Genomic DNA, 12,798 nt, shown 5'->3' with positions numbered 1-12,798 from the left:
TGTGTCTCTACATCATTCAAGGAATTCTAGGGACAAAATCGGAGGCTTTCTTGCTAACACAGGTGAGAAGAGCTGACCTACTGTGTTTTCCTGCACAGACGAATTCTTCAGTCAAAGCTGTGCCCCTGGGTCTGACCCGGATTCCAGGCTCTGTGCTCTGTGCAGTGGTGGCAGCGGCCCAGGCCACACCTGTGCTCCCAACCACCACGAGAGATACTATGGCTTCAGCGGGGCGTTCAGGCAAGTAGTAGTGTCTGTGCATCACCTTTCTCTTGGGCACCAACCCAGTGAACCTCTTGTCCTTCCATCTTTTCATCACCCCAGGATCTGGCTGCTGCATTTTGGAAGAACCAGAATTAGAAAATAGAACCCCCAATTCCCACTGGCCTCAAGGACTCAAGCCCAGCTCCTTTCTGGAGCGCTTTTCTGCAGACCCAGCTGACTTGGGGTGCCTGAGAAGAAACAAGAATGAGGGGTGTAGGGTCACAACCCTGGGTCCACTTTTTTTCTTTTCTTTGTGATTGTGGACAGGTCACAGAATCTTTCAGAGCCCCAGTTAAAATCAGAGGATGGGCACTCGAACTGTGCTTCTTACACCGGGCTGATGAGTACGTTTAAAAAATAGATATTCTGGGCTCCTTCAGCTCTTCAGAAAACTTTAATGAGCAACTATTAATGGGGCAGGCACTGGTCTAGGTAGAGGGGTTATAGCAGCAAGACACAAGTAGCTCCCTTGCCCCCCGCATCTCAAGAGAGTAGGACAATGAACATAAACAAGGGCCACTCACTTCCTGACTGTGCTAACTGCTACAAAGAAACCAAGGTGGGGTGGGGTGGTAGCGACTTGGGTAGGGGACAGTTTTGGAAATGGTGGTCAGGGAAGGCCTTGGCAACCAGGATTGTGTGAGCTGAGAATTAAATATTGAGAGGGAATCAGGCCTGAGAAAAGCTGGAGGAAGGGTATCAGGGAGGAAGGAACAGCCAAGACAAAGGTATGGAGCAGGGCAAATCATGCTTTGTGGAGGCCAGAACAGAAGGCCCTGAGTGGGGGGGGGGCATGGGTGTGCACAGGTTGGAGCTGAGGCACTGGATATGTCTTAGTGCCCTATCGGCCTGATCAAGGAGGTAGAGTTAATTCTAAGTATGCTCAGCAGCGTGGGACCTTTTGAGGTAGGAGGCATGCTGTGTGAATCGGGGCTGCGTGGCAACTGGAGAACACGTGAGCATCTAGGATGGACCCCTTTATTTGTCACACTGCCAGGCGACTTTGTCCTGCCATCTCCAAAGTTGTCTCTTTCATAAGCCATACATAGTGACATATTTTCAGATTCACAACATCAATGTACACTGAACATGAAACCTAGGCTAAAGTAGGATTGGTTTTGTTGGTGTTGCTGTTGTTGTTTTTACATCGCAAAATACTTTGGCATCAGGGTTGATGGTCTTACTGCGCTAATATGATAATATCAGAGAGAACTTAGAATTGTCAGAGCTTTGTCTTGAAACAAAACTTTCCCTCTTCCTCAAACAAAGTTCAACACCCACAGAACAATCTTAGCTCCAGATGGCTCATTCTCCCCAGCATCTCCTACCTGCATTTCCGCTCCCGTGGGTTTCCTGGCTCCAGGGTTTCCTGGCTCCAACCGCTCTTCATTCCTACTGACTGGTGCCCCGCCCACCCTGCCAACTCTTCCCTGTTCTCTCCCTGCTTCATATTGTTTTCCCCTCCACACCCAGCCTACATTCCACAGCCAGCCACAATAATCATTCCTCTGTGCGGAGCCTCAAGTGCCTGTCCCTCTTGGCGAAAGCACCAGGCCTTGCTTAGGTCTGACATTCCACCACAGGCGTCTACACTGCTGGGGTGCCTGGCCTCCCTTTACATTAAGGAGAACCCACCTCAAATGTGCTCGTGTGCCTAGTGCCTTCACCACGCGCTCTTCTAGAAAATGAGTCCATCCTCTGTCCTCTCCGCAAGCCTCCAACACATCTGCCTCCATCTGTCATGCCTCTGTTTCCTACTTCACCGGAGAAAATCAAAGCAATCCAAGGAAATGCCACAACGTCCCACTGCCCCATCTAACCCACTGCCCACCCTCCTTTTGCATGGTCTACCTGTCTGTCCTCTAGCTCAGCCCTGTCCCATGCCTGCACCAGCCTCTCCTCCAGCCTGACCAAGGGCTTTGCTAGGCACTTCTCCCATCTTGCTGCTGTACTGTTGCAGGATATTCTCTACTAGGTCATTTCCACCAGCATCCACACACGATGCTGTTTTTTTCACCTTAAACATCAAGTGCTCGCTTCGGCAGCACATATACTAAAAAACATCAATAAATAAGTAAAATCTCTCTTGATCTCACTTCCCTCTCCAGCAACTTCCCATTTCTCTCCTCCTCTATATCCCCCTTTCTTGTTTTATTTTTTTAGCACTTTTCACTCTCTAGAATACTATATATTTTATGTACTTGTTTAATGTCTTTTTTCCTTTAATGAGATGAATAAAATCTCCTTTGTTGAAAGTGAAAAAAGCCCAAAGAGCTTCCTCTTTAGAAGGCGTGAGACTTGAGCCTTGGGAGTGAGCCAAGATACTTTAAGGTGAGAGTTGCCAGATAAAATTTAGGACATCCAGTTAAATTAGAATTTCGGATAAACAATGAATGAATGCTTAGCATAAGGGAACCCACTCCTTCTCCCCCTTCCTCCTCCTCCTCCTTTTCTTTTTCTCCTTCTCCTTCCTCCTCCTCCTTCTCTTTTCTTCCTCTTCCTTTTTCCCTAAAGAAGAGAGATGCCTCATTTTTTTTCCCCACAGGATGGTTTTCTGTTTCTCAGTCTACATGGAAGGAAATGTCTACGACTAGCATTATAACATCTCAGTTATAAAGAAGCAGTCAAACACAGACCATAATGTATTCATCCTAATTCCCAGGAAATGGGATTGTCAGCCCATTTCCAATGAAAGCTTCATGTTCACACAACTCATGCAGTGAAGTTCCATTGTAAAGTTTTAGCTGCCTCCACTGTGACCGGATAGATTGGGGGGAGGTGGGGGAAAGGAGTCAGTTCTCAAAGTATTAATGTTTGGTAATCCAAACAAGAGTCAAGAAGTTTTGAATTAAATTATACAAGGGGAATTTCCTTTTCCTAGATATAAAAATCACATTATAATACTGTATAATACTATAATACTATGATCAGTACAGACAGATTTGTGTGCAAGAATGACAAATCAATGGAGATTAGACTTCAAAGACTTATACATGGACACATTATATTTGGTGTATAGCAAAGATAACATTTCAAACTGGGGAAAAGACGAACTTGAGAGAGCAAATAAAATGAGTGTGGCAAGCTGGCTCCTGGATCTGGTGGGAGCAGATTCAATAGTGAGTCAATCCCAAAAGCTGACTAGCTTTTGACTAGCAGGGGTCAGTGAAGGTGGTGTGAAGGGGTGCTGATTGCAAGGGCGAAGATTCCTTTTAGGTGTTTGGATGAGTGCGGGAGGGAAGTCATTTCTGAGGGCAGTGTGGGATCAAACAGGGACTATTGATTTTCAAAAAAGAAAAGAGGTATTAATGCTGATAAAAAGAGCCCAGTGATCGGGGAAAGACTGCAATTACATAAGAGAAAGAGGATAACCATCAGAAGGTACCTGAGAGTGTGGGTGGGGATGGGATGCAGGGCACCTGGAGGGACACTTTTGCCAAGAGAGACCTTCACTCCTTCTTTGTGTGTGGAGGGCAGGAGAAGAGCACTGGAGACTTGGGCTGGCAGATTGGGCAGAGGGAGGCTGGAAGAAAGCCCATGTGATGATATCTGTGTTTTCTCTGGGAAGCAGGAGCACATGTCAGAGTGAGTGTTGAGGAGAGGGTATGTGGTGAAACAGAGGCATGCGGGAATTTGGAAAACATTTTAGTAATTGCTCTATGGAATGGAGAGGTGGCTGTTTCAAACGGTGGTTCTCACCACTAGAGCACAGATTCTCCTAGGGGGCTTGTTAAAACACAGCTTGCTGGGCCCCACACCCAGAAGTAGGTCTCAGATGGGGCCCAAGAGTTCGTTTCTGACCGGTTCACAGCTGGTTCCAATGCTGCTGATCCCAGCCCACACGTTGAGAACCACAGATCTAGAGTAGAACGAGAAAAGCAGGAATGCCCAGGAGAAGTTAATGATCAGGAGAGTCTGTGGTCTGCCTTCCTACTAGGGTACAGACACACCTGAGGCAGACTGTCATACGTATTCAGGACTGGGATTATATGAAGGACAGGAAGAAGAAAGAAATAGGGCAAAGGGAGTTTAGGAAAACTGAATGGGAGTAATTGACCATAGCTAAGTATAGAGGGACCTGAAGTTAGGAGAGAGAGAAAACTCTCTCTCCTAATTAGTGATCGAAAAATCGATCACTAATGTCAGTTGCCAACTGATTGGATGTCCTAGAACTGATTGCTAATGTGTTCAACATTTCTCATAAAGAATGGACCTTAGGGGCACCTGGTGCCTCAGTGGGTTAAAGCCTCTGCCTTCGGCTCAGGTCATGATCCCAGGGTCCTGGGATCGAGCCCCGCATCCGGCACTCTGCTCAGCGGGGAGCCAGCGTCCCCCTCTCTCTCTCTGCCTGGCTCTCTGCCTACTTGTGATCTCTATCTGTCAAATAAATAATATCTTAAAATAAAAAGATCCTACAAAAACAGCAAACTGTATATACTTAAAAAAAAAAAAAAGAATGGACCTTAAACACAGAGAAACATTTTTCTGCAATTAAGTGTGAACACATACCTAGTGATACACATTTACTAGTGATCATTAAGACTGACTAGACATTGATTTTAATCTCTGGTGTGAGTTTTGATCCAACCAGAGAGTCATCCTTGAATATCCCTGTTAGCAGGAGAACACAAACATCTCCTCTGGAGAAACCGATCAGTATTTGAAACAAGGAACGAAACAGTGGTTATCTACAATAGGAACAAAACAAGCAGGTTTCTTTTTTCAATTACATTTCCCCTCTAATTCTCAGAGACAGCCCAAGTGTTACAGTTGTGTGTGTGGCTGTGGCCAGTGTTCGTTGTGGTTCTAGTGGAGGGTGAATGAGCCTCTAGGTGGTTCTCTCTGGGCGTCTCTCCCTCCCACTCCTGTTGACGCTCCTCACTGACCTGACTCTTGCTGTGCAGGTGTCTGGTTGAAAAGGGAGACGTGGCCTTTGTGAAGGAGAGCACAGTCTTCCAGAACACGGATGGTATGTGCCTGTGCTGTCATTTCCTCCCTTGGAAAAAATCTGAGTCTCTCCTGGAAAGTCACTCCCAGTTAGACAACTGGGGAAGTTTATTAAACAATGGCTGACTCTCTTCATTTATAGGCATTCCTTATATATTCTGGATACTTTTTGTCTGCTATATGTATTGACAATAACTTGTTTCTCTCTGAAATGTTTACCTTTTCATTTTCTTAATGATGTCGTCTGATGAACAGACATTTTAATGTTTAATGTAGTCCAACTTACCAATCTTCTTTCTGGCTGTTGCTTTTTCAGGTCTGTTTAAGAAATGTTTGCCTTTAACAGGACTGAAAATGCACTAACTGGAAAGGCTATGAATTTATAACCATGAATTTTTCTCTTTCTTCTGTTTTATTTTTAAAGTTTTGTTATTTCATTTTTCTATGTCTCTGTGATTCTCCCAGACATTGGTAGTTGGTCACCTCCCCCCAAGGAGGGCACTGTGACCAGAGCTGTCAGCTGTGGCTGACCGGCCTTCCTCCCCCCAGGAAAGAACCCTGAAGCCTGGGCTAAAGATCTGAAGCAGGAAGACTTCGAGCTGCTCTGCCTCGATGGCACCAGGAAGCCCGTGACTGAAGCTCGAAGGTGCCACCTGGCCATAGTCCCAAATCATGCTGTGGTCTCAAGGAAAGATAAGGCAGAATTTGTCCGCAGGATACTCTTCAACCAACAGGTTTGGGCACACAGAAGGTCCTTCCACGTATCTCCCAAACTGAGTGCTCAGATCACCTCCAGAACTGACAGGCACACCAAGCCCAGTCTCAGATTCTTTCTCCCTGGGCAGTGGAACAGATTCTCACAGCCCTGCCTCTGGTGAAATCAGAAAGCTAGCTAGTGGCTATGTTCACTTTGTGCTCTGGGGCTGTCTAGGATATCAAAGTGGACTGAAAAACCCTGGACACGTGAGTATCTGAGGGTCTTCCTGAGACTAACTTTCCTCTCTGAACAGACTCCTGGTACCTCTTGGACTTGTTCAGTCCCTCCACGAGAGTTGTCTCTCGCCTCTTCTGTCATAGAAATAAGGGAGATGGCTTAGTGCCCTTCACACAAGGGTGAGGAGGTATATGGGGCAAAAGCAGAAAGGAGGCTCCTCTACCTGACTTAGGGTAGGTCCCAATGCATTACTGAACCTGGGCAGGCTGAGCATTGTTTTGGGCTTCCTGAAAGTTCAAGAGCCAACATTCAGACAACTCATGACTTCCACAGGCAAGCAGCAAGGACTGTGAAGTAACAGGATGCCTAAATCAAATGATCTTAAGAAAACCCAAAGCCTCATCGCCTTTCAGATTCGTATACCCCATTCCTGGAAGACCCCTGTATGAGTAATCCATGTGTTAGCAAGTGCTGCCCACACGCCCCACTTAGAGGACTACCACCCAGGGAGAACTGGCAAAACAAAAGGCTCTTGGTTAGGGACACCTAAAGGCATGTGTCTCCCAAAACACAACTTGCCCCTTGGCTGTCCGGGGCTGAACAAAGAAAAAGAGAGGAGGGGAAGAAAAGATGGAAATGGTCAGGTGCCTGGGACAGATCTGGAGAATAGAAGAGGCAAGGCAGCAAGGGCTTTGGGCAGTGGAAGACAGGTAGCATGACCCAGGAAGTGGAAGACAGGTAGCATGACCCAGGAAGTGGAAGAGAGGTAGCATGACCCAGGAAGTGGAAGACAGGTAGCATGACCCAGGAAGTGGAAGAGAGGTAGCATGACCCAGGAAGTGGAAGACAGGTAGCATGACCCAGGAAGTTGAAAATATCCAGCAATGATAGGCGGAATTGTGATACTGTGGCCACAAAACTTGAAGCTTCTTTTACTAAGCAGTTACTTTACATGCATTATCTCCATTTACAGATGGGTAAACTGAGGTTCACTGAGCTCAGTAAAGACGTTTCCTAAAGTCATGTGACAAGGAAAAGCTAGGGCCACGATTTGAACCCAGAGGCCACGCTTTTTGCCATTCGTGGTGCCTCTGAGACTGTTGCTGTGTCCCAGGTCTCCCAGGGGCTGGAGCTGAGCAGTGCAGCAGACTTAGATCTTCTGAGGCAGAATACACAACCTTGTGCTCCTTGGTGCTCCTGCTCACTGTCTGTCTGTCTGTCTGATGCAGGAACTCTTTGGAAGAGATGGGTTTGAATACAGGATGTTCCAGATGTTTCAGTCCTCAACTAAGGACCTGCTCTTCAACGATGACACTGCATGTTTAGCTAACTTTCAGGACAGAGCAGCCTATCAAAAATACTTAGGACCAGAGTATCTTATGGCAACTGCTAACTTGGGACAATGCGTACACTCTGGTGAGTAGAACAAAACACCAAGGAACAATACCATGGTGGGGGGGCAGGTGAATATGTTTAAGGACCATTGTGTGCCACACCTTGGGCCAGCACTGATAGGAGAACAAAGATGGAGAAGGCTTGCTCCTGGCCCTGCAGGAGGATGAGAGCCTACACTGTCAATTAGACAACAGGGTAAGAGAATACCTGAAAAAAGACCAAATCGTTTAAAGGAGACGGAGAATGCAATTGAGATTGTTTGGAAACTGAACTTCTTTACTTGTGCATTTCCATTTTTGTCCCAACAAAATGAAAAGGTACACGTGTGTGAGCCCTTCAGTGTAGGGAGAGTGTTGGGAATGACCCCTATATGTCACTTATAGAGGATCAATTTTGAAAGATTTTTTTTAAAGATTTTATTTATTTATTTCATAGACAGAGATCACAAGTAGGCAGAGGGGCAGGCAGAGAGAGAGGAGGAAGCAGGCTCCCTGCCGAGCAGAGAGCCCGATGTGGGGCTGGATCTCAGGACCCTGAGACCATGACCTGAGCTGAAGGCAGAGGCTTTAACCCACTGAGCCATCCAGGCGCCCCCAATTTTGAAAGATTTTAAATACAATGTATAAATAATATTAACAGAAACTATAACGATAGTTAGCACTATAGTGTTCCTTTCTAGTTATATATACATATATATACACACATATATATATATTTTTCAAATGGCATAATGTGTGAATGGTATAGTTGCCTAAAAATGGATTAAATTGGAGAAATAAAATTAGAGCTGGGATAATCAAATTGCTGGGAGCATGCCTGAATTTTTGTTGAATTATATTGTACGTTGAAGATGATGAAAGTAAAAGGAATGGAAAATGTATTTAAGTATAGTACTGACGTCAGTTAGGAGAAACAGAGAGAGAGAGAGAGAGAGAATTAAAAAAAGAAATTGGGCACCTGGGTGGCTCAGTCAGTTAAGTGGCTGCCTTCAGCTCAGGTCATGATCCCAGGGTCTTGGGATGGAGCCCAGCATCAGGCTCCCTGATCAGCAGGAGCCTGCTTCTCCCTCTCCCTCTGCCTGCTGCTCTGCCTACTTGTGATCTCTCTGTCTGTCAAATAAATAAATAAAGTCTTTTAAAAAAATCATTACCTAGCATTTACTTTTAGAAAACAGGAATAGAAACGTGTTTAGTAAGCAGAGGAAGTACCTGAAAGTCTTTCTCTTATGTTTTGCTTCACAGAACTTCAGGACGCCTGTACATTCCATGTACATTAAAAACCGATCAAAGTAGGCAACCACAGAAATGCTCAGTGCCTGCAAATATGGTGGGGACACATCTCTCTTGTCTGCATGTGGGCCTCTGTTAACTTCAGTTGTCTTACATAATTATATAATTATGTGCTGTAACTGATATAAATATTAAAGTGAACAGAAATTACAATGAATAAAAATTATTGTGTTTGCTCAGAAAACTTCATTATATGTTCTCAGATTTTTTGAGGGGAGAAAACTATGTCTTTATACTAGAGTTATGCTTCTAAATTAAATATCTATTAAATTAAACCTTTTTAAAAAAATGTACCAAACAAGCTCGTCTTCCCTCCCTATTCTTTAATTTACTCAAGAGTTGAGACACTAATGTAGAATTGAAGCAATAAATCTGTCTGAAGTGAGTCTGAGTGGTGATTACAAATGTGCAAAAAAATGCATTAGTATCTAACAGTATCAAGGACTTACACAATAAGAACAAGGGATAAGGAATGAGTTTGTTTATTTTAAAAATATATTTGAACATTTAAAATTCTTAATGTCAAGGGGAATAAAAATCCTGACTCAGATTTCTTGGAAGACATTAAAATTACTACAAAAATCTAACCCTACTACCTACTGACTCAATTCAGGGTTTCTTATCAGAGACTTGCCATATCATGTGTTACCATACTTGCAGCTTGTGGTAGTGCCTCCATAAATATTGAATGGGACACTAAGTTACATATTGTTAAATGTTAGTTTCATGAGTGTGGATTTCTGCTTATGCCTGTGAAAGAATAACCAGTACAGGACTTGTCCTCCTTCCATAAACAACTAAAAAACTGACAAGATATATGAAACAACTGTTTTCAAACGTTGGACAATAGCGGCACAGGACTCTGGTCCCTGAGATAAGGGAAAGAAAAGAGGTAAGCAGAATGATGACCCTACTTTTTGCCTGGAGGACATTTCCAGATGATGGCACAGGGAGGGGGAACCCAAGAAAGCCTGTCACATGGAGTTGAGGAAACAGATAAGAGCTTGGAGAGAAGCAAGATGACTGGAGTTTGTATACAGAAGACATCTCTAAAGGGTCCCCTTGAATGTTTGGTGAAATACTAATCTGCATGAGTGTAGAATGAAAATTGAAATCTGTAGGACTAGACAAAGAATAACTGTGAGAGACCTGCAAGCTGAACAATTCCCAGTGCCCACACAGAGCTAGGAATCATTTGTGCTCCTACTATAACCAGAGTGAAGAGATCTAATTGAATGCCGAAGGATTTCACCAAAGGTCAGACCTTACATTTAAAGATAAATAAAGTAGCTGTAGACGAAGGGCTGCTCTATACCTGCCCTGAGAGTGAAACTAGATTTGGTAGGACCAGCCGATCTGTAAGTAACTTAAATGCCTTCTAAAATAAGTCTCAATACACATTAAAGGAAGCCAACAAAATCTAAATATTCAGAAATGTAGCTTATGTAATATCCAGCATCAAATGCAAAAATTACCAGATATGCAAAGAAGTGTAAAATGTGACTCAGAGTCTGAAGAAAAATCAACCAATAAAAACATACCTAGAGGGGCTCCTGGGTGGCTCAGTTGGTTAAGTGCCAGACTCATGATTCTGGCTCAGGTCATGATCTCAGGGTTGTGAGATGGAGCCCTGTGTCAGCCTTCATGCTCATCATAGAGACTGCTTAAGATTTCACTTGAGATTTCCTCTGCCCCTTCCCGCCCCCACCAAATAAATAAACAAAACCTTTTAAAAAAAAAACCCACACACCTAAAAATCAAAGAGATGATGGTATTTAGACAATGGACTTGATTTGAAAATTTTTTTAAGTTTTTATTTAAATTCCAGTTAGTTAATATACAATGCAATATTGGTTTCAGGAATAGAATTCAGTGATTTGTTACTTACATATAATACCCAGTGCTTATCATAAGTGCCCTCCTTAATACTCTTCACCCATCTAGGCCATCCCTGACCCACCTCCCTCCATGGTTTCTTCTCTATGGTTCTCTTATGGTTTGTTTCCCTCTCTGTCTTTCCCCCCCCCTTCCCACATGTTCATCTGTTTTGTTTCTTAAATTCCACATATGACTGAAATCATATGGTATTTTTCTCCGATGGACTTATTTCACTTAGGTAATAACTCTGCATCCATCCATGTTGTTGCAAATGGCAAGATTTCATTCTTTTTGGTGGCTGAATAATATTCCACTGTGTACACACACACACACACACACACACACACACACACCCCACATCTTCTTTATCCATTCATCAGTTGATGGACATTTTGCCTCTTTCCGTATTTTGGTTATTGTTGATAATGCTATATATATTGGAGTATGTGTACCCCTTTAAGTCTGTATTTTTGTATCTTTTGGATAAATACCTAGCAGTGCAATTGCTGGACCATAGGGTATTTCTGTTTTTAACTTTTTGAGGGAACTTCATACTGTTTTCCATAGTGGCTGAACCAGTTTCCCTTCCCACCAACGGTGCAAGAGGGTTCCTCTTTCTTCACAACCTCGCCAATATCTGTTTCTTGTGTTGTTATTTTAGCCATCTGACAGGTGTGAGATGGTGTCTTATCATGGTTTTGATTTGTATTTCCTGATGATGAGTGATGTTGAGCATCTTTTCATGTGTCTGTCAGCCATCTGGACGTTTTCTTTGGAAAGATATCCTTTCATGTCTTCTGTCCATTTCTTAACTGGATCATTCATTTTTGGGAGTGTTGAGTTTGAGGTCTTGGATACTAGTCCTTTGATACAGGCAATGAACTTTAAAACAGCTGTGATAAACATTCCTAAGGATTCAAATGAAAATAAAACGTTTAACAAAGAAAAAAGCGTAATGCTTAAAGAAGATGCAGTGAAAATCTGGAGTTGTAACATTTGGGTTTTTTAAGGAATTTGTCTATTTCATCTAAATTGTATATTTTTGCCATCAACTTGTCCAAAATATTTCCTTACTATCTTTTAATATTTATAGGTTGTGTAATGATATCTATTCTTCCATTTTCCATAGTGGTAATTCATGTTTTCTCTATTCATTTTTCTTGATCAGTCTAGTTACAGCTTTATCAACTTTATCAAACTTTTCAAAGAACAATTTTTTAATATTCACTATTTGCCCATTTTCTATGTCATTTTTTTAAAAGATTTTATTTATTTATTTGACAGACAGATCACAAGTAGGCAGAGAAGCAGGCAGAGAGAGAGTGGGAAGCAGGCTCCCTACTGAGCAAAGAGCCCAATGTGGGGCTCGATCCTCGGACCCTGAGATCATGACCTGAGCTGAAGGCAGAGGCTTTAACCCACTGAGCCACCCAGGCGCCCTGGTTTTTGTTGTTGTTGTTGTTTCTTAAGGACTTTATTTGAGAGAAAGCATGCTAGAGAGAGAGAAAGACCATGAGCAGGGTGTAGGGGCAGGCAGAGGGAGAAGCAGACTCCCAACTGAGCAGGGAGCCTGATGTGGGATGCAGTCCCAGGATCCTGGGATCATGACCTGAGCGGAAGGCAGATGTTTAACTGACTGAGTCACCCAGGTGCCCTCATTTTCTGTTTTTGCCCTTATTTCCTTTCTTCTACTTACTTTTCATTTAATTTGCTTTTTTCCCTTAGATTCTTAAGGTACAAGTTTAGATCAGTTATTTAGAACAGTCTTCTTTTCTAATACAGACATTTAAAATTATAAATTTCCTTCTAAGTACTGCTTGGGCTGTATCCCTTAAATTTTGGTATTCTATATTTTCTTTAGCATTCAGATAACAGTTTTTTTCTAATTTTCCAAAGATTTCTTCTTGGTTCGGTTGATTATTTAAAAGTTGTTTTTAATTTCCAAATACTTGATGATTTTCCAGGTATCCTTTTGTTACTGATTTCTAATTTAATTTCTTTGTGGTCAGAGAATATATTCTATATGACTTCAATCCTCTTAATTTATTGTTTTTTTTTTTTAAATGGCCACCAGATGGTTTAGCTTGGTGG

General features: G+C 43.0%; 1 protein-coding gene across 3 annotated transcripts in view; it reads left to right on the top strand.

Moving 5' to 3' along the window:
- LOC123940644 (inhibitor of carbonic anhydrase-like) overlaps positions 1-9,018 on the top strand; it is a 43,290-nt gene extending 34,272 nt beyond the window's left edge. For all 3 annotated transcript variants that reach the window (XM_046003615.1, XM_046003613.1, XM_046003612.1), the window contains exons 13-17: positions 99-240; positions 5,169-5,233; positions 5,761-5,945; positions 7,375-7,561; positions 8,782-9,018. In XM_046003615.1, the coding sequence (XP_045859571.1) occupies positions 99-240; positions 5,169-5,233; positions 5,761-5,945; positions 7,375-7,561; positions 8,782-8,816 (614 nt within the window). In that variant the 3' untranslated portion in view covers positions 8,817-9,018. The remainder of the gene's footprint in view (positions 1-98; positions 241-5,168; positions 5,234-5,760; positions 5,946-7,374; positions 7,562-8,781) is intronic.
- Positions 9,019-12,798: the final 3,780 nt, after the last annotated feature.

This window comes from Meles meles, chromosome 4 (genome assembly GCF_922984935.1).
Source record: "Meles meles chromosome 4, mMelMel3.1 paternal haplotype, whole genome shotgun sequence".
NCBI lineage: Eukaryota > Metazoa > Chordata > Mammalia > Carnivora > Mustelidae > Meles > Meles meles.
Note: the sequence above shows the minus strand (reverse complement) of the source record. Positions and strands in the feature narration are given on the sequence as shown.